Below are 20,211 nucleotides of genomic sequence, written 5' to 3'. Positions count from 1 at the left end.
GGCTGTGTTTTAACTATTCCCCTTACTCTAATCTAAAAGAAATCCTAAGAATCGGGCCATTTGATTTTTTTACCTGACCCAATGACAAGTGATTTTTTTTTTTTTTTTGCTTGTTTTCTACTTCTGAGGCTAGCCTATGATGCAAAACAAAACAAAACAAAAACCTCCCTTGGAAAATCAGTTTACTAAACACTGTCCCCACCCTGCACACACATACACACACACACACACACACACACACACACACACACACACACACACATACACACACACACACACACACATAAATCTCTTACACACATGGTTTTCTTAAACTAATCTCTATAGGTCTAGAAAATAGTCTCTTTATCCCCCAAAAATATTCTCTCTAGAATACAGTCAACAGTGTGACTAGAAGCCACCATGGACTCATGCATGTTCCTTCTAAACACAGGAAAAGAGAACTTGTATATTAATTCTCTCATCTTAAACCTATCCATAATCATGGAGAATTAGAAGCCACTTTATTGTTTAGAAATATAAGATAAAGAAATAAGTAATATCTGGATGTGGGTTCAGTAAGATACAATATAAGTATTAGAAATTATGGTTAAGAAGAGTAATAAAATGAAAAGTGTTGATAATTGTATTTGAAGTGCTTTATAATGTTAATCCTTCCAGTAGACAGGAGAGTATTGTTAACTGTCTTCATTCTAAACGCAAAGGCATGAAATATAGGTGACTGAATATCTAGTTCATAAGTGGGAAGCTCCAGTATGGGGTCCCTTATTAACAATAAGCTATGAAGTGTGTGTGTGTGTGTGTGTGTGTGTGTGTGTGTGTGTGTGTGTGTGTGTAATTCATTCATTTCTGGGAAAAAGACTGAAAGAAAATGTTTACCTGAAAGTGGTGGTTGCAAAATATAATGGTCCTACTAGAAATAATTCTTCTTCTTCTCTTTATTTTCCCAATCTATCCCATTAGAATATATAATTCTACAGTAAACACTAAGCTTCAAACACGAAGTCTTAAAAGCAAACTCCAGTAGATCTCATCTTTGTGAACAGTTGCTGCCAAATGTCTGAAATCTCAGCCGAGGTTCACAAGAGGGGAAGGGGTCTTGCGGTCAGTCGTCTTGATTTCAGCTTTAGCTTCATTGCTTCACAGCCAGGCAAGTGAGAAGGGTAGTCAAGCTCAGTGCTAAAGCTCACAGCTCACGTGTGTCAGGCTGAGGGTTCAATCCCCAGCACTGCTAAAACAAATAGCCACAAGTAGGTGGGTGTGTTACAAAACTTCAGGTACTATTTATATAAAAATAAGGTCATTATTATCTCTTTTGGCTTTTTGTGAATTAAATGCAACTAAATTTGCTCCAGTATAGGTAAAAGGGACCATAGCGAAGGTTTTAGCTTCTGATGCCTACTCCCTCTCCTTGGTTTAAATTCAAATACTCAGCCATCTATACTTTTTGCCATAGTCCTTTACCTACCCAGCCCTGCAGTCTAAATTTTACCCACACTTTTCTGCAGAAACTCAGTTTTTTATTTTATGAACTGGCCCTTTAAGACCCTTTTGCAGCTGCCTACTGTGTCCTGTGTTTGACCCATGGTGTCTTTGTCTCTTGGCCTCTTTGCAACACTGGTCTCTCCTTGCCCTCTTCTCAGAGTGACTGGTTCCTCTGCTGCTGGAGCCTCACTGGCTCTCCTTCCTAAGTCATGCTTGGATGTGTTAACCAAATATTGACACCTCTCCGTCAGAGCCTTTCTTTGTTTTTCAAGACAGGCTTTCTCTGTGTAGCTTTGTGCCTTTCCTGAAACTCACTCGGTAGCCCAGGCTGGCCTCGAACTCACAGAGATCCACCTGCCTCTGCCTCCCTAGTGCTGGGATTAAAGGTGTGCGCCACCACCACCCGCAAGCCAGAGCCTTTCTTAGGATCTTCTCCAATCCTAAGGTTTCAGCAGTCTCTACAGATGGGTTCCAAATCTGATTTGCCTCACATAATACCTAAAGTCAACATGTTAAAAGCAGCTTTTCTTCTGCTCTGTAATCTCTTCTGACCTTGGGGTGTCCCTCTTGTGCAGCCACATGGTGTTCCCCTTAGTTGTTCTGAGCCCTTTCCTTTTCCTTCTCTTCAGTCCTTCCTCCAACTTTCTACTGTCAAATGTAGTTTATTATATTTAAATATCTTGCAATATCAGCAATATGGCTTGGAAGTAAAGGTGGTTGCTGCCCAGCCTAACTATCTTAGTTCAATTCCTGGGACCAACATAATGGAAGTAAAGAACTGAACCCAGCAAGTTGCCCTCTGACCTCCACATATATATCTTGGCCAGCTTATACTTCCTCCCATACACACTCATTCACTAAAAATAAAAGGCCATTTAAAAATAAACTACTTTGAATCCTTTCCCCCTTGTCTTACCATTTGCATGACTGATACCATTTTCTAATTAGTTTGGAGTCCAAACAGTCGGCTAGCATGTCTGTACACCTCCACTCTGCCCTCACTAGACCATCCCATCTGCCACTGCAAAACAAATCACCCACCCAATACAGACAGTGCTTTGAAACTCGATCTTGAGTTCGGCATAAGACGGCAGCAGATCCTGTCCAAACTACACAGCAGTCATTTTCTATGTGGGGCCACAAGTGAAAATTCCTGTCACTCTGAAACACTGACATAGTCACTCAAGTCTCCAACAAGCACTGCCGTGGGGACTGAGGACATTAATGGTGGCCAAAGCAAGCACACTCATTCTGCCTACCTGAAGTCTGCCTTCTCAGAGGATGAGACGGGCAGTGAGTTCATAAATACGTTCAGATGCAATAGTTACCAACTATGGAAAGCCAGATATCGGGATAAAGAGAAGAATCAGTGGGAGGCTAAAGACTGATACCGAAGAAGGGTCAGCAGGGCAGGGCTCATTGCAAATGATGCTGATGCAGGACCTCAGAGAGGAAGGAGTGAGTAAGCCCTTGGGGTCCCTAGAACAGCCGTGTCCAGGCAGAAGGAGCAGCAGCCTTCTCTTTTTGAGGATGCAAAGAAGTTGGGCCTGGATTGAGAGGAGAGTGTGATAGATGATAGTGTCAGATATGTAGGAGGAGCCCCTGTTGCTTGAGGCTTTGGGCCATTTTTAAGACTTGACTTTGAATATGAGCTGCCACCAGAGGAAGTCCTTTTTCATCATCCCTTAGGAAGGACCAGCCTTTTAAGAAGAGCTTAACATGCCGTGTGACCCCCAAGGGTATGTCATTTTCAGTGGTGTTGACATTGCGGTTTTTCATAAGAGGAAATAAGATGCAAGAAGAGACACAGCTGGCAGTTGATGGAGACAGAATTTAAAGCCAAAGATCCTAACCCACCATCATCCTAACCACCCATTACACTGTCTCTCCATTTCTACCCCTTGATGGAGTCAAGGATGTCAATTCAGAATTCTAGATAGTAGGCCAAATCATGACAAGTAATTCATTTACCTTATTTTCTACTCTGTTTATTTGACAGAGATTTTTTGGGTGAGCTAATGGAGTTATTGTGAACCTTAATCGGATTTCCTTTCTAAAGGACTTTTTGGCATAGTAGGTTATAAATATGTAGGTGAATACATGCTGTTTAATTTGTTGCTTTTTGTTTATTTTCACAACACAAGTTAACTGTGTATCTTTGATGTAGAAATTTTTGAGTTCAAAAGAATTTAGGTCAAAATTTCAAGACACCTATTTTTCTGACGCTATTGAACTTACAATAAGCAAGTAAAAGCACATTCAGTCTTAGTTTAAGGATGACTTACTCTGTGCTCAGTTCCCTGAATTAGCTTTAGAAAGCTTTAACCATAGCTAAACATGGTGGCACATGCCTGTAATGTGTATAATCCCAGTACCTGGGAGGCTGATGCAGGAAAATCTTGACATTGTCTAGGAGAGAGGATGCAGAGGCAAGAGAAAGCATTGACCACACTCACAGAGGCAGGAAAAATCCTTACAAATGTGCCTCCTGATAAGCATTAAGCTCACTTAGTCAACCTGAAATATCTACTATTCTAAATATGTTTCCTATTTATAGTCTGTTCTAATTATTATGAAGGTTAATGTCAGATACTGTAGGAAAGGTAGGTTCTTAACCCCACTGCCTTTTATGGATGTTTTCAACTTGGATACAATTATAAATATAACCTTCAAGTCTAAATGAACAAATGCTTGATACAGCTAGCTTTGGACAAGAAATTACTTTAAACCCCCCTCTGACCAGTGTTGGAATTAAAAACTAGACTCAAAACCTATTTGCCCACAGACTGAAACACTAGAGGACAAAATGACTTTGTCTTGAAAAGCTGTACATGCTGACAGAGCTTTTTAGAGGACAAGTGCAGAAGGCCTCCTCTGAATAAACATGTCACGCTGAAGGTCATGGTAGTGTTGCCAGTCAAAACAAGTCTATGACTCTAACCTTGAGTTCAAGAAAGGAGACTGATATGACCTCATTAGTAAAGGATCAGTGGCAGCTTTAAATTCCTTTTTATTACTTTCGTGCATTTTATGTTGTAGTGCTTAAGATAGGCACTTAAGGTAGGCTAGGGCCAGCTGGATGGATCAACAGGTGTACATGTCCTGGCAACCTGAGTTTGATTCCTGGGTCCCAAAAGATGGAGGGGGGAAAGTGGCCCTGTAGAGCTGTCATCTGAATCCACTCTCATGCAAGCATCCAGGGATCCACGTGCACATGCACACATACCCAAAGAACTACTGATATCATTAAGAGGGACCGTGAAGAGCTCACTAGCTCTTCCCATCCTCATCTTTTGCTTCCAGTCATGGAAGTAGCCATAGGCACAGTAAAGGCACATATCCTGCCTTTCCTGCTGAGATGTGAGACATGATATGTGTGGCTTCCAGACCTGGCTGGTGAAATCTCCCATTTGCTCCCTCCTCGTGTGAACTGGAAGGAAGAAGAAATGTCCCAGAGCAAGCCTGGAGCTTTGTGCTGAAGATGGCAGCTGTTATGGGCCCCTGTAATACTCAAGAAACATACCACCACCACCACCACCACCACCACCACCACCACCACCACCACCACCACCACCACCACCAGTTCTTTGAGTCATTGAGTTTGGACTCCAGTGTTATTTGAGTTACCCTAAACAATGCAACAGCTCTCATTCACTGTGGCACATTGATCACTCATGCTGAGCTTTGCTAGGCACCAGGAGTGCAGTGGCAAATTTGATTCAGACAGATTACTGATCTTGCCCACATCGCTTTCATAGTTTGCCTGCCCCAAACACACTTTGTCACCGTGTTTACAATACCTCTGTTTTAGTCCTGGGCCCCGGATAGGGAAGTTAACCATTAATTGCCAAAACACAGAATGCAGAAGCCAATGCATTCTTTCTGTATTCAACCATATGCAAGGGAAAGGAATCTTGGATTTGTATATAAACAGGACAAGATTTGTTTAAAAGTAACAACTTACTGGCTGCTTTTCAGATGGAAGGGAAGCTATAGCTCAAACACAAGTGTGGCACCGAGGAGAAACTGCTCAGATTTCTTGTGTTGTGGCTTCGATGCTTTTTCTTAAAAAAAAAAAAAAAAAAAAGAAGAAGGTGTTGGCTTATGAAGGATTGGCTTATATTGTGGTGTTCTCCATTTCCCTCATTCCTTTTCGCCCTCCCAGCCCATAGCCATCTTTCCATCTTTCCTCTTTCACCCTCCTCCACTTTTTTCACACTCTTTGTCCTCCTCTATCTACTTTCAGATGTGGTACCCACTCCCCTAACTCATTACTTGTTACACACACACACACACACACACACACACACACACACACACACACACTAAAAGCTAGGGGTCCTCATGTGAAATAGAAGATGCATTTGTGTCTTTCTGAAACTGGGTCACTTCGTCTAATGTAATCTTTTCAGTTCTGTCCACTTTGCCGCAAATTTCGTGGTTTCATTTTTTATTAACAGCTAGCTAAAATTCCATTGTGCATAAACCATATTCTCATTATGCATTCTTCTGTTGCTGGACTTCTATGCTGGTTTCATTCCCTTGTAGCACCGAATAGTGCATCAGTAAACATGGATGTGTAGGTGTCTCTGTGGTAGGATATGAGGTGCTTTGGGTATATGCCCCATCATGGTATAGCTGGGTCATATGATAGTTCTGTTTTTAAATCTTTGAGAAACTTCTAGACTGATTTCCATTGTGGTTGCACTAGTTTACACTCCCCCAATAGCAGATAAGAAATGCAAAGAACATTTCCTTTTTTATGCAGGCAATTGAACCCAGGGCCTTGCTCTACTGCTGAGATACATGCCAAGCCCAAGAGATACCCTTTGGACCAAATTGATTTATAATCAGACCATTCCACTCATCATGGACTATTGTTTACTCAAGGTCATATTAGTATTGTATTCCACAACGGTAATAAATTAAGCTGGGTGTGAGAGCACATGACTGTATCCTAGCACTTTCAAGATGGAGGTCTGGGGATCACCTCAAGGGCATCCTAGATTACATGAGACTGTGTCCCAAACAACAGCAGGAAAAGGCTATTCAATGAGCGTCGACTGTTACATCAGCTCTGATTAGATTCGAGGTCACTGGATTTCCAAACCATCCTGATTTTCTGGCAATCTGAGTTTTGCACTTTAGCCAAAAAGCTTTCTTTGCTAATGTGGATGTGACAGTCAACCCTTCCCATAACACTACCAGTCGTCTATGTTAAAGGGATGATGGGAGTCAATTTAACTTTACACCAATAACATTTTAACAGAGTGTGTCTGTATCTGTTTTTTCCTGGTTTTTCTTTTTTAAAGAAAGGATGATACACTGTTGAAGTTCTCTTTCCTTCCCTCATAGCAAACAACATGTTTTGTGTTACAGGACATGGAAAGTCTTAGTTCTGTGCAGTCGCATGAACGACCTGGACCTGAAGCTGTTGAACTGAGGTCCAATGAAAGGTAAGTTTCGAATTTTCTTCTCACCCTGTTCTCAAGGGCGTGGAAAGATTTCCTTCACTAAATACAGTGTGAGAACTCAGAAAAGAGTGAGGAAAGGATTGTGTGTAGTCAGAACTACTTAGTGCAAGTAGAGTATTTGGCATGCAGACACTATTATTATGGCTAATAATCACATCCAGGTATGATTTTCTTACAGGTTTTTTTTCTCTACATGCATTATTTTTAGGATATAATATTTTGCCAGGTGGTGGTGGCACACACCTTTAATCCCAGCACTTGGGAGGCAGAAGCAGGCAGATCTCTGAGTTTGAGGCCAGCCAGGTCTACAGAGTGAGTTTCAGGACAGCCAGGGCTACACAGAGAGACCCTGTCTTGAAAAAAAATCAAGATATAATATTATTAACTTTTGAGATTTTCATAAAATCTATTTTGGTCATATTCAACTTCTCTCCTCCAACGTCTCCAGATCCACCCTCTCCCTTACTCATCCAATTTCATGTTCACCTTTTTAAAAAAGTCAGGCACACCCAAGTGTGTTGTCTAAATACTCTTGGATATGGGAACTGCCCTGGAGTGTGGATCACACCCTTAAATAAAACTGACTCTTGGTCTCCTAGCAGCTATCAAATGCCAACAGTGCCTCAGCTAGTGTTGGGACTCAGCTAGTGTTGGGATTCGTGCCCTCCTACACACGCACACACACACACACACACGCACACGCACACGCACACGCACGCGCACGCGCACGCGCACGCGCGCGCACACACACACACACACCCTCCAACCCTCACGCTGCCCTTCAGTACTGGGATTTTTTCTGTCTTGAGCTTGTGCAGATCTTGGGAAGCAGTCTTAAAACGACTATGGGTCCACATGTGCTGTTATGCTCATAGATTAGTACATCTCTATCTAGGCTGCTATTAAATCTTAACTTTCTGTTCTATTTTGTTTTTGAATTTTTTATTTTTTTATTTTATTTTATTTATTTATTATTTATTTTGAGACAGATAGCTTTGTGCCTTTTTCCTGGAACTCACTTGGTAGCCCAGACTGGCCTTGAACTCACAGAGATCTGCCTGGCTCTGCCTCCCGAGTGCTGGGATTAAAGACTTGTGCACCCACCGCCCGGCTGTTTTTTAATTTTATAAGAATTCCATTTAGAGATGCTCTGATTACTTTTAAAAAGAAATTTATAATATGAATAAATAAAAGAGATTATAAAATAAATAGACAATTTATGTATTTTTTGTTGTTTGTAGCAAAGCAAATGGAAGAGGTGGTGGAGACACTCCGCATTATGAGGTGAGTGGCTAACAAAAGTGTAACTGGTGGGACTTTGCTCTTGTTCTTAAGTATGCTTCTGAAATGTCACTAGCCTGTTGATAAGAGCCAATGAAGTAATTGACAGGACTGTGATTAGAAAGGTGGGTCGATTGTTTTACTCTTGTAAAAATTGTAATAGATAGTGATACTTCTGTGGGTTTTCTACTAAAAGAAAAGAGTGACTGGTTTGATGTTTCTAAGACTTGATGCATCTTTTAAGTGTATGAAACACATAGGTGGTGACTTTCAACTCATGTATCACAGGTGTTACCTCATTAGTTTTCAAATGAACATAAATTCAGATTAAGTTACTTACTGGGGTTCCTTTGGTTTCAGATTAAGTAAAAAACAGAATGAACTCTCTACCTCCCTAGTGTCTGTATCCCCAAGTTTCGTTCATTTTCCTGCCCTTGCATATCTTGTCTTGGTGGCACCATCCTGACTCAAGGACTCATTTTCTCCTGTGCCCATTTCTGGTTCAGTTTAGTGCCTGAATTTTAAATTTATATATGTATATTGTATGTTCTACTCCTGAATGCTTCCAGATTCAGTGTCAATTTTAATGTTTATGGGAAAAATTAAAGCTTTTCTCAAAATATTGTTAAATGTAGATATACTAATTATATAGAAATATAGAAAGAATAGTCTCTGTAGCTGAGTAGTTCTTAATACTTGCTGAGGACCGGCCTAATTTATTAACGGAGTTGTTCAAGAATGTATATTAAATTCTGTATATTAAATCCATATATTCTATGCTGGGAATAGGCGTTTAACTGCAGCCAGAATTACTGCCCCCCGAGAGCTTTGAGTCTAGCAGATTAAGAATCTAAAAGCTGTACCAGATGGAAGTGAGTGGTGTACCTGAGTGGTAGAGTATGTATCTAGCAAGTACGGTGTCCTAGACTTGATCTCTACCAGAAAAAAAAAAGAAAACCCAAAGAATCTTTAGCATCTTTTCTTCTTAGAAAAGTACACACTCACATGAAACCACTGTAAATTAATGAAAACTTCCCCACTAATGCTGTAGATTTCTTATATTTCTTCTACTCAGGTCTTGTCATGTATGCTTCTTCATCAACCTAGATAGAGAGCTGGACATGGTGCCCCACGCCTGTAATCCCAGCACCCAGGAGGCTAAGGCAGGAAGGATGACAGTTCAGCTCCATCACAAGACTGTCTCCCCCAAATTAACCTAGGTGGAGACTGCATCATCTTCTTGTTTGAGTTCAAGCTTCTGCTTCTATGATAATTCCCTTATATCTTATTTCCAACTCAAATATCCACAGGACCAAAGCAAGAGGCTGAGGCTCTTCCCTTGTCTCTAGGGACTGTGTCGAAGAGCATGTTCCTTCTTTTCCCTGCCATCTGCCTTGACTCACAGAAAGCCCTTTGACATTAAAGCGTGCCAACCTCCTGGAGAGGTCTTCTGTCCTGGGATAAAGTGGAGTAGAGCAGTCTTGTCAAGGAACTTCATGATAGTAAATCACAATCCCAAATGGCATTCAAATTCACAGTGGCCTCCCTATGTCTCCGGGTCACAGCACAATCATTGGGACAGACCTTAAATTCTTCTCCTGAGTGCCAGGTCCTCTCCTTACATGTGCCATGCATATGTAGCACCAATCAGCAACTGGCTCACTGCTAGTACTCTGTAAACATTCGCTATTAATAAACATCACTGTCATGGTCACTTCAGATAAGAGAAGAAATTAGATGGTGAGTGAAAAATCGAGGCTAAGCTCTGTTGTCACCCTCCATCAAGCTGCACCACTGAAGAAAAAGACACTACTTCACACAATTGGAATTATATCTGTTTTGATGGGATGTTTTACTACTATTCATTAAAGAATGGGAGACTTGTTTTCCATTCTAAATGTTCTTTCCCTTGTTTTGGTATGCTCTGATTTTATATACATCACTTCCTAAAACGTCTGGAACAAAGGTAGTCTTTCCATCCCAGAAATGAAAAGTCTACACTTTGTTCACCCTTTCTAGAATTCTGATTAACTATTAATTATTTTGTTTCAAGTCTCCTCTAGCATCAAGCTGATGCTAAAGAATTTGCTGGAATTTGTATGCCTACAACGAATTCATTTTGAAATTTCATTTTCCAGTAAGATGATTTTGTTTCCACTGATATTGGCCTTTAAGAGTCTTTGAGGTCAGGCAGTGATGGTGCACGCCTTTAATCCCAGCACTGGGGAGGCAGAAGCAGGCAGCTCTCAGAGATCAAGGTCAACCTGGTCTACACAGTGAGTTCCAGGGAGGGCTACACAAAGAAACCCAGTCTAGAAAAACAAACAACAAAGTCTTTGTGAAAACTGTCAGCTCTCTGTGAGGTTGGAAAGGTGTTTTTGTGACTAGAGTTCTGTCAGCTGAGGGACACTGACCCTCAGCCTCAAACCTGCTCCTTATTCTAGGGACAGAGAAGCATACAGAAATTTCTAAGTGTGCTTCTTAAAGTAAAAATGCGGGCAAAACAGTGATTTCGGTTTTTCAAATATCAATTGGCAGCTTCTGCGTACCTTGTACCAAGGCCTGTATTGAGAACGATCATAACCTTGCACCTTCATTGTATGTCTTTACATTTTTATTTTAATTATGCAACTAAACTTATCCAAGAGAGGGTTCTCGGAGAGTCCTGGAAAGGTGCTGATCACCAGGAGTTACTCATTCCTTCCTCCTGAGGTTTGAATTAGACTTTATTTAATGACACTTGACAATTTGACAATTTGAAAAAGAAAAGTTGAGTCACTTCGAAATACTACAAATGAAAGCAGGGTTTCTTGGGGCAGACCTTGGAGAGGTTGGCACTTTTAATAAAATATCTTCCTTGGGTTGAATGAATAGAGGTAACTTAAGAGGTGGTGAGTGTTTTATGACACATGGAGTCAAGAATGTTCTTTCTTTCTGAAACTCATTAAAAAGCACAGGTATCTGGAAGAGAAAGCATCCCCACCACTCTTCTGCAATGTATAACTGGGATCCGTTTCTAGACTTGTGCTTGCTGTGGAAGGGCCATACACGTTGGAGCCTTCTGGAAGCTAAGCATTTCTCTTTAAAGGTTTAGTCTTGTTGTTTTAATTATATGTCTGCATGTGACATGCCTGTGAGTGCAGATGCCCATGGAGGCCAGAGGCATCAGATCTCCCCAGAGCTGGAATTATAGACAGTTGTGAACTACCCTATGTGGGTGCTGGGAATTGAACTTGGGGTCTCTGTGAGAGCAGTAAGCACTCTTGCCCTAGGGATGGGTCCTGATCTCACTGCCAGGGCCCCCTAGGACATGAGTGGGCTTTTTGGAGCCCGCTGCCTATGGTGGGGCATCTTACACAGTCTTGGTGCAGGGGGAGGGGCTTGGACCTGCCTCATGTCAGGCTCTGCTGACTCCTCCCCCTGGAGGAGGTGGGAATGGAGGGTGGGATGGGGAGGGAGTCTGGGGGGGGGAGGAGACAGGGGAGGGGATCTCTGGTTGGTATGTAAAATGAATAGAAAATTTCTTAATAATAGAAAAGTACATTTTAAAAAAGAGGAATAAGCACTCTTAATCACTGATCCCTCTCTCCAGCCCCAAGCTAAGCAATTTTCTATTGTGAAAATGTTACAGTTCATATAAAACCTGAAATAGTCGAACAATAAACTTATAATGACTCTCTGCTGTGGAAGTAAGAGGAGCAAAAATTATTAACCGTGTGAAGAGCATTGCATTATCTGAAAGAGATAATTTTATTCCAGAATTCTAGGTCAATGAAATGTTAAATTCTTTCAAGACATTTTTATGTTCTTTATGCCTTCTAAGCCCACTGATTAAGAGTGATTAGAAGCATACTTTTGATAACAAACAGGACATTCATCATAAAAGCCTATTTCCTTTTTTTTTCCCTCCTGCTTCAAAAAAGTAAGTAAAGAAACGAAGGAAAAGAAAAAGAGGAGAAAGGAAGAGGTTGAGGCTTGCTATGCCAGACAGAGCGTTGCTTGTCCCACCAACCATCTCAAGTCCAAGCTCTCACTGACCCTGAGAAATGGGACAATCAGTACTCACCACAAGCCCCTGGAGCTTGTGGCACATGGGAACCTTGGGGATGTGTTATGTCTGCACCCCTTTATTATCAGCTAGACAGTGAATGCTGGTAGCTTCCCGTGTCCAGTTAAGACTGGCTTTTCCTGGGAAAGCGTCATTGACCAGCAGCCTCCAGTGTTCTCTGGCCTCATCCTGCTAAGTCCTCAGCCACGTCCCCAAATCCCGTCCAGGGAAAGACAGGAATGACAACATAAATGCTGTCATCGGAAGCCAAGGAAGGGGGCAGAGCACAGCAAGCAGGAGAGGTCCGAGTCTCAACAGTGAGACTGAAAGCCTTAAGTTAATAGCCTGGACCTGCATGTGGAATGTCACCTGAGACCCAGGTGAGACAAGCTGTCTGTATTGGCTCTCTGCCAGCCTTCCCTCTCCCTTTATAACTTCTATGACACTGACACTTGGACATTCAATGTTGCTCTTCCACATGGAATTCTATACCTTATGCACTTGTGAATTCTGTTGCCCAGAACATACTACCCATTCAGTAAACATTTGCCAAGTGAATGGGGAAAGCAGTAGGGGGAGAAACAGAAATCTCTTTACCCTTACAGTGGGTAATCTGTTTGCATATGTTTTCCCTTTGTTCCTCACAACAACCTTAAGATGCTCAGTCCAGTGTCAGAGAAGGGACGGGAAGGCCAGAGATGCTGGCTCACAGGTCTTAACAAAGCAAAGTTGCTATTTAAACTCAGGTCTCTGCCTCCAGAAGCCATCCTGATCTGCCTACTATATTGGATCCTCTGTGAGCCCTCCATGATTCCATTAAGCAAAGATTTGTTGTGTATTCATGTGAGGTAGCATTTTGAAGTTCAGTGTGCTCCACATCATAGCATGAAGTATTTCTGAGTTGAAAAATGTGCGATTGACTTATTTTTAGTTTAACTAAAGATACTTGATGTGGAAATAACAAAAATTTAAACCAAAACTATTTTGGTATTTGAGACTGTCCTTGACATTGTTAACCCAAATGATCAAAGGGAAGAAGCAGATAAGCAAATAGGCAGTATTTGCTGTGTCTATGATAAGCATTCCTAGAGAGTATGGCCTGCCTGACAAGGGGCCGCCGCCAAGGTTCCTACGGGAAGGAAGAGCAGTTTAACTTCTTGCACATAGCTCCAGAGCCTGAGCAGCCACTGAGTAGCAACCTGCCATCACCGCCCCCTCTTGAGCAGTTGCCAATTGGGCAACCCTAGGCCAGGAGAGCACATGAGCTTCATAGACCAATGGGCTGGAAAGTAGGACTCAGGCTGCTAAGACCAAAGGACAAGTGAAACAACAACCTCAGGGATGGATCAGAGTCCAGCAAGACAGAGCCAAGCTGTGCAGACATCCCACTGAAACAGAGCATGCTTGCTGAGCAAGCGTGTCCATGATTTCCTTACCTGGGAGAGGTGTATGGAAGAGGGATGTATGCACCCCTGTCCCAAGAATCAACTTCAGTTACCCTAGGTTTCTCTATGCAAGATGTCCTGCTCCACACTGGGTGGTGCCCACCCTGGTGGCCTGTCCCTACTGGACTTCAGATGCAGTGACTGCTTGCTGTTTGTAAACCACATAGAAAACAGTAAGGCCTCGTTGAACAAAGCTCCATATGCTCACATCCTCCTTCCTGAAATGCTCTTCCCAGTGACAGCCCATTTCCTCACTTCCTTCACACCTCTGCCTAGGTATCATTATGGAAAAGAGGCCATCTCTGTCCACTCAATATAAAATAAGACACCTCATCCACTGTCACTCATACTCACCTTTCCTTGTCTTATCTCCATCAATCTAATGATGTTTTTATTTTTGAAACTTTTAATGACTTACTTACTTTCATTTTATGTGCAAGGGTATTTTGGCCTGCACAGATGTCTGTGTATTATGTGTGTGAAGTAGGTGTGGAAGCCAGTGGAATTCAGATCCCCGTGAACTGGAGTTACAGACAGCAGGAGCCACCATGTAGATACTGAGAATGGAACCTGGGTCCTCTGCAAGGGTGACAGTGCTCTTAACCACTGAGTCAGGCAGCACCATTGGACACTTAATTATGCTGTGCTTAGCCCGGCATATGGGGTCTGTCAGCCTTGTCTCTGCTTCTGGCACTGCGGTCATCTGCCTGCCCCTTCTTAACCTTGGGGCTGGCCACCTTGGAACCCCTCCTCCAGCTTTGCTGGCCTTCATACTAGCCCACCTCTTCTTTCTATGTGATGTGCCCTCTTCTACGGCCTTTCCACCCACCTCAGTTTCCTGAGTCAACTGCTGATGATGATCAATGGCAAACACACTGGTAGCTCTGTTTGCTGATTTTTTTTTTCCATGATGCGTACATGTGTCCCATCTTTCGATATGGTGTGTCTTACCTAAAATCCAGCCATACACACTGTGTCTCCTAGTCACCTCGCTAGCAGTTTGAGGGCCTGGCGTTTTACTTGTTGGTCTTTGCATGGTGCCTTATAACAACAGACAGAATGATGGCTTCTGTCTGGCTGTTCTCTTTTTTCTGTTGTTGGCTATGATTAGATTAGGCTTTGATTAGAACTTCTTAGATTGTCCCAGAACTTTACAAGGTTATTTACTATATACACGTTCCATTCCTCTGTCTTACACATTTATAGTCATATAAACTCACATGTTTACACACAACTTTTGACTGATTGTCCGTAGAACATCTAAAAGCTGGGTACCAGATTGATGCCTTCAGCCTTGGTCCACTTAGGCTAAACTCAAGAAACAAATGGTTTCTGTAATGTGGCTGTCTCCTAATAGACAGATAACATGCTCAGAATGCCCTAGAGTGTAAGGTTGCCATGGTGTTTTCACATGATGCTGCTACTCACCTCGGCCTTGCTGAAGTTTTGTTCTGTTCCCAGTGTGAAGAAAATACTTCACTCAGTAGAAACAGAATAGTACAAAAGCACTGAGTATTCCCCTGTGATCTCAAAGTGGGTCGGACAGCTACTAAAAGGAACTCAAAGTCTTAAATAGCACTTTATTTTAAGAATAACAACATCTCCTACATTAGTGAATTCACTTATGATTTCCAGATGTTCTTGGGGCTTTTTTTCAATTAATAATAGGATAACTAAAAATAAATGTTCATTGGCCCCCAAGAAAATATTTTTGTGCAGATCTGTGCTACTTGAAAAGTACATTTTTGAGTAAAATGATTTAAGCATAGTCATGTATGATTTTATGAAAGCAGGCAGAGACAGAATAGCTTAATTTGCAATATGCCAGGAGAACAAGGTAAATCAAGACAATTTTGATGCAAAAGAATTAATTTAAGTGCTATTTTAAACATACACACAGAAGCATTCAGCATACATGTCTGCCTTTTAGGAAAGGTTCCCTCCCATCAGATGTCCTCGCCAGGTGCCCATGCTGCCTGTGGCAGAGCCAAATGCAGCTTTAAGGTACATGAATAATTAGAAAAACAACTGGCAGTTACATATTTGTAAGATAAATTACAAATCACCGACTTGCCAGCTCTTACTTTTTTTCCTGGGAGGGGAAGATTGTTCTCCCTGTAACCTTGGCTTGTTTTCAGGGTCTAGTCCTCACTGCTAGCTGAGATGAAACACCAAACCCGTGCCATGAATTTGCGCAACAATACTTTAATACCCAGAGCGCCTCCATAAATAGTCTGTTCTCCCCACACTCTAGAGAAAACAGCCCCGTTGAATCGATCTAAGCCTGAGGGTTCAGAGGCGTGTGGTGCCCCAGCTTCTGCCCCTGTCCTTGCAGGAATGTTTACCTAAGCGGCAAAGACACTGCTTGCCAGACGCACTGTGTTGCTGCTGCAGCCTTAGCAACCGGGGCCAGGTTTTTGTTGTTGTTTACTATCTGGTGGGCCGGCTGTGCTCCTTTAAGAAACATAAACTCCTTCTCCTCCTTCCTGGTCTCAGTCGGTAATCATTCAAGACCTGTCAGCAGTCTGAAGTCATCTGGAGGAGCAGCCTAAGGAAATCATCTTGCCTCTCCCCACAAGAAGAAAAGTTAAAGGCTGACAGATGGACAGTGGCTTTCTGCATGAGAGTAGCCAGATAGTGCCCACGGGGCATCTAACGCCGGGTTTTATTTCTGCAATGGAAGTGTTAGCAGCTGTGGCTGGGGAGGTTACGTTCAGAAGGCGTGGAATCGCTGCAAATGTTTTTGCATTTTGGTGAACAGTAGCTATTGGGGGACATTGTGCTGTTATTGCAGAGCCCCACAATGAAGATTCAGGAGCATCCCAGTATATCTGACACCAAACAACAGAGGAATCAAGATGCCGATGATCAGCAGGAGAGCTTTGTCCCCGAAATGCCCCCATTGGACCTGACAGCATTGTGCCATGAGAAGAACTGGGAAGGTAAGTGATCCTCTGCCATTTGGATTGTTTGGCATTGAAAAGAAATCAATATGAATAAGTACATGCAAGGCGTGTGACTGCATGCCTGTGAGGATGAGAGTAAGAGCTATGCATGCAGAAGAAGCTGAGTTACTATAAAGAAATAACTGAAAATTCTTTACCAGGGAGCACAGGAGCAGGCTGTGTATAGAGCTGCCTAGGTAGTCGCAGTACAAGAAAGGAAGATAGGCATGCTCTTTGTCCTGGTTGCACCTTGCAGTATATTTTTAAACCTGCCAAGCATGCTGCCCCTGCTTGTGGTATGCCGCAGAAAGCCGGCCACCCACTACCTCATGCACCACCCCCACGCCCCAGCTGCCCCCCTGCTACCTACCAGTCACCCGCTACATCACTCACTTCCAGCAGTACACCTTCCAAGTTGTCGAGAAAGATGTTTTTCTTTGCTTTTCTTCTATCTTTTAACGTATGCATTTAAAAAACAATCAGGTTAACACACACTAACGAGAACACTGAATGCTAAAAACACGGTTTTAGATTTTTATTTTTTTTTCCCCCAGAGAGGTCTGGTGAAAACGTCAGAAATTTGCTTTGAGGAAGAAGTTAGCTTTATCAAAACTCTGTCAGAGAGGGCCCGACAGCAGTTCCAATCAAGGTGCCTTCTTTATCCTTCTGTCTACACTCAAACCCTTGTCCGCGCTCGCTAGAGTGAGTCTCTGAAGGCCACAGCCAGGGAGAAATGGGCTCCTGGCTTCAGAACAGCAGCGGAACTTAAGGCAGTGACTTAGCAGAGGGTCACAACTATGGAAAGCAGCCCTGCAGGTGCTTGTGTGCCCTGCCCGCTATCCAGACCCACTCTTCTTTTTCCATCCAATGATCAAAGTCCGTCTGAAAAGCCCACATGTGAAAAGTTGACCTAGTTATCGTCCTGGCCTGCGGGGCTTTGTGAAAGACTGTTTTATTTTCACTTTCCTCCTGTAATCTAAGAAATCCGTTTTGGTTGTTTTCATGTAGTTAGGCAGCAGATCTGAAATTTTGTCACATCATGCCAACTCAAAATATTCAGAGAACAAAAGAGGGCATGGCTGACTTGCTTCATGTCATATTAAATTTAACTGATCTATTTCTGCATATCAATTGGTTTATGGTTCATTTTTGCCCACTTTGAAGTAATCATATGTCTTTTTAATCTATAAATTCACAACAACCTGCCTTCTCTACCCGCAAGAGCCCCAGAGTGCTCACTGTTGCCCACATAATAGCAAAAGCAAAAATAAATAAATGAGTTTGAGTTTCAGTGATTCGGCCTATCTTATAGATTTTTTTTAATGAGAAGAAGAAATTGGAGCCAGAATTCAAATGAGCCGCAGCTGCTTCCTGCTCATCCCCTGAAATGGACTGGACTTGGTTTGATTATTTCTCTTGGTTAATCATAAATTCAAATCTCTCTCTCAACACAAATAACCTAAAATAAAGCTGAACACATGCTCCAGAATGGTTGAAAGTCAATTTAGAGTTTCTTAGAAACCATTCTATTACTTTAAATAATTATTTTGCAGAGAATAAAAATATGGAGGAACCAGCATCTTCTTTAGAAGGCTGGGCAGGATGTTTTCTAAAAGGTTATTGGGCAAATGCACTTTACAGGCTGTTTGGAGTGTGGGACTTTGGCTCCATGCAAATTGTTGCGACTATTCCTTTTTCCAATTACACTGGCATTTGTAGTTGAACTTCTACACCTTTCAAATCTACAGGGATTTATTTTTCAAGGTCACTTTGGCTGTTTGTTTATTGCTCTCGGTAACCTTTTTTAAAATGACCTATTTTAATTTCCAAATAGCTTTATAACAGGAACATGACCATAAGTATAGTCAAAATAAAGGAACCAATGTGTAAAGCTAGATTAAATGGCAACAACCAATTTGGTGGCTAGAAAATCATCTTGTTTATAGCCTCAGTGACGCATGAAAAGGTGTTTTTCTAATAGCAAATAGCTTGACACTGGTTCAAGTCGTGCACACAAAAGCAAGGCAGTAATTACCAGACTGCACAAACCAATAGCCACACTGAGCCTCCAACAACCCTCAAGTCGCTGTGTGGAGGGACACTCCATGTTTGCATGCCTGCTTACTGGCCTGTGTCATTGGTCACAGTCTGGTGTGTAGCCAGGAAGGGTCAGCTGATGTAGGGTGGCATGAATGGGTGTGGTTGGAGTTTCGTGTGCCTGGGAAATAAGGCTCTCCAAGTCCTTAAGCTTAGGAATCAAGGGAACAATGGAAGAGATTGAAACAGTAAGTAGATTCCATGGACTACCGAGTGGAACCCTTGAGAAGTGAACACAGGGCCCATCTCATCCTGCTTGCTGGCCTGTAGTCAACTTGCCTTCATATTTTACGACACATTATGTAATCTACCATGCCATATTCTTTTTGGTGTCAGGGTTTCAAGTCTTCAAAGTTAAATGGATACACAAATCAAAGGCATGATCTAATACTGAAAGGTAATTGGAACTGTGTAATTAAAATGTTACCAAGTCCCATGCATGCCGATTTATATGAGACTTAAACATACAACTGTACTTTACCTGCCCTGAAATTAGGTGTAAAGAGCACTTTGACCTGAGAATGGTAGCTCACACTTGCAATCCCAATGTGGGGAGACTGAGGCAGCAGTCACCACAGCTCTGAGGCCAGCCTGTGCTACAGAGTGAGACCCTATAGCACAGGCTGGCCCTGAATTCAAGTTCCTCCTACCTCAGCCTTCCACGTGCTGGGATTAACAGGTGTTGACCACCACAAATAGCTAAGAGGACATTTTTTTTCAAAGTCACAAAGCGCTTAGTTTTTCTCACTTATTACTTACAATGGACAACAATTTTGGAGAGAAATTCTCCATAAGGGTCATAAAGAGAGGCTAGCAAGGTGGCTCAGTGGGCAAGGGCACTTGTCACCAAGTCTGAGGACCTGAGTTCAGGCCCCAGAACTTGCATCGTGGAAGTAGAAAAGCAAGCCCCCAAGTTGTCCTCTGTCCTCCACATATGCACCACAGTGCACACAAACACAATCCATCCATCCATCCATCCATCCATCCATGGTTTTGTTTTGTTTTGTTTTTAAGTATTTTAGAAGAATCATGGAGAAGCAAGCAATCTTAGAAGATCTCCAGTTGAACCCTCCCATTGTACAATTAAGAAAGCTGAGCATCTTCTAACTTCTTGCTCATGCCCAAGCAATACTAATCAGGCATCCCATCAAATAAAGCAGCTAAGAGCCAAACTCTTGGGTCAAATCCTGGCTCTGCTGCTTGATCAGCTCTGTAGGCAAATTAGAAAATCTGTCTCCATTTTGACTTGATTCCGTTGTCCTTGACTAGGTGTAACAACAACAGCAAATAATAATACATAATAAATATAGTCATTGTTTAGCAAGGACTAAATGAGCTAATACCTGCTGTCTTCCACATCCTATGGGTACCATGTAAATATTACTGCATTTCTCTTCCACAAATATATCTAAATATACTTTTGGGGGAAAATTCAG

At 42.3% G+C, this 20,211-nt stretch overlaps 1 protein-coding gene across 1 annotated transcript in view; it reads left to right on the top strand.

The window, feature by feature from the left end:
* Fam13a (family with sequence similarity 13 member A) overlaps positions 1-20,211 on the top strand; it is a 92,119-nt gene that overhangs the window by 45,175 nt on the left and 26,733 nt on the right. Inside the window, exons 6-8 of the mRNA XM_036181295.1 lie at positions 6,865-6,941; positions 8,201-8,243; positions 16,528-16,675. Of these exons, the coding sequence (XP_036037188.1) occupies positions 6,865-6,941; positions 8,201-8,243; positions 16,528-16,675 (268 nt within the window). The remainder of the gene's footprint in view (positions 1-6,864; positions 6,942-8,200; positions 8,244-16,527; positions 16,676-20,211) is intronic.

This window comes from Onychomys torridus, chromosome 3 (assembly GCF_903995425.1).
Source record: "Onychomys torridus chromosome 3, mOncTor1.1, whole genome shotgun sequence".
Taxonomy (NCBI): domain Eukaryota; kingdom Metazoa; phylum Chordata; class Mammalia; order Rodentia; family Cricetidae; genus Onychomys; species Onychomys torridus.
The sequence above is the reverse complement of the archived record's forward strand: the minus strand, read 5'-3'. Positions and strand labels throughout refer to the sequence as shown.